The following is a 1,907-nucleotide window of genomic DNA, read 5'->3' as shown; positions in this document are numbered from 1 at the left end:
ATGGGGGGCACATTTCCCAATCCAATATGTACACCCACAGCAGGCACAGGGCTGCAGCCTCATTGGATCAGTACAGACAGGAGCTGCCTCCGTGGCCCAGCAGGCAGGACTTGGCATGGGAGAGCAGGAGCGGGGCGGTGAGACTCATTGCTGCCCTTGCCACTGGAACCCCTATGCCGGCCGCACCAGCAGCAGTGCAATGAGTAACAGATAGGGCAGGGACCACAATGCCCTCACCTTCTCCTGCGGCCAGCTGCTCATGTGCCAGGCTGCATCTCAACCCTGATGCCATGGCCCAGCCACCACCACTGCTCCCCTCAGGCCATGGCTCTACCCCAGAGAGGTGGGGTGGCAGGCAGTCATCTGTGCCCCGCCCCCCACCTCCCTGACACTATGCCCCTCCCTCCCTCATAGACTTACCTGTGGGGAGCTGCAGGAACTGCTCTCCACACAGCCTGGCTGCTACATGGCACCCCCTGCCTGATTGCCCTCCTTCCCGCTGCTACCCACAGCCCCAAGCAGCCTGGAACTCTGCCAGCCTGCATGGAAAAACCCATGGATTCTGACTTTTTTCTTTAAAGGAGAATCCATTTTTCAAGTTTGTTGATCCATTTTTTTAAGTTGGTTCGCAACCAAACCTTTCATATATTCTTCCAACCCACGGGTTGAGAAATGCTGCTTTAGACTGTACTCTTGAATGTGTAACATGAAACAGATCAAGAACAGTAGGTTCTAGTATGGTTCCATTACATAATTCTGAAATATTTTAAGCGTTGCAGGAAAGGTGACCAGAACCTCCCAAATGGACCTTGTAATTAAAGGTTATAATCAACTTTGTATTGACCAACGTAAATACAGGATAGTCCTCCATCATAAAAATTTGTGGCCTACAAATCTGCTTGATACATTTGCTTCCAAGTAAATGGCTGCAGCCTCTGTAAAAGGATATCTCTGCTTCTGTAGAAGCAGCCGAGAGCTGCTCTGGAGAAATTTCTACTCGGTCCTTCCTCTTATCAGAACGGCGCAGGATGATCACAGAATGAATATGAACAATCCTGCTGGTGTCAACCTAATGATGAAAGAGAGAGGAAGTGTCACTCATCTCACTAGATGAAAAAAAAAAAACAAAACTGCTATCCCCAGTTCATACTTCGCAAATCTTATGGATAGGTTGTACAGTGGGCTGCTTATTCTTAGCTTTCACTGCAAGAGTACTGAATTGAAATTCCTGCCTGTTACCAATGATTTCTTGGGTATTACCACATCAATCTAATTGATGAACTGGCAGAATTTGCCGCCTACAAGACAGACAGCCAGCCAGGACAATGGCCAAATGTAGCTCCATGGCAGGACTCGGGCATACTGAAAGAACTTCATAAGAAAGGCTTGCTTGCATTGGACACATGTACACTATCCCTGATTTTGATCCACACTAGCTAGGTTTTCCTATTTCCATAAGGATCACCTTTCCTATGCCACCTACCAACTCAAAAGCTAAACCTATCTGCCAACTTAAAACACAGGTGTCCCAAGCCATGCCATGTCCTTCTATCTGGGTATTCACCTACTGTTTAGATGTGAAACATCCATTCTAGTTTCTTTCTGGCTAGATTTTTTACCATGATTGAAACTGCAGCTGTCAAGCAATCACCAAGTTAGCACAGCAAACAGAAACACATGACTCATCATCAACACTACTGAGGCACATCCCACTAAAAAGATTGCCCTGCCACCAATAAATTAATGCTTGACAAGCACCCCAGCACATAAGAGAGTCAATATTTCCTTCCCTCCTGTACAGTGGCGACACGTAGGGGGTGCACGTACACCCCGACAGCACCGGTGCACCCCCTCATCAGTTGCACTCGCTGCTTAGGCAATGGGCGGGGGGGGGGGGGGGGGGGGGG

General features: G+C 48.6%; 1 protein-coding gene across 2 annotated transcripts in view; it reads right to left on the bottom strand.

The window, feature by feature from the left end:
- The window catches only part of BRCC3 (BRCA1/BRCA2-containing complex subunit 3), a 13,913-nt gene that overhangs the window by 10,561 nt on the left and 1,445 nt on the right, over positions 1–1,907 (bottom strand). For both annotated transcript variants that reach the window (XM_006025156.3, XM_025205931.1), the window contains exon 2: positions 950–1,069. In XM_006025156.3, coding sequence (XP_006025218.1) covers positions 950–1,069 — 120 coding nt within the window. The remainder of the gene's footprint in view (positions 1–949; positions 1,070–1,907) is intronic.

This window comes from Alligator sinensis, unplaced genomic scaffold (genome assembly GCF_000455745.1).
Source record: "Alligator sinensis unplaced genomic scaffold, ASM45574v1 scaffold619_1, whole genome shotgun sequence".
Taxonomy (NCBI): Eukaryota; Metazoa; Chordata; order Crocodylia; family Alligatoridae; genus Alligator; species Alligator sinensis.
Note: the sequence above shows the minus strand (reverse complement) of the source record. Positions and strands in the feature narration are given on the sequence as shown.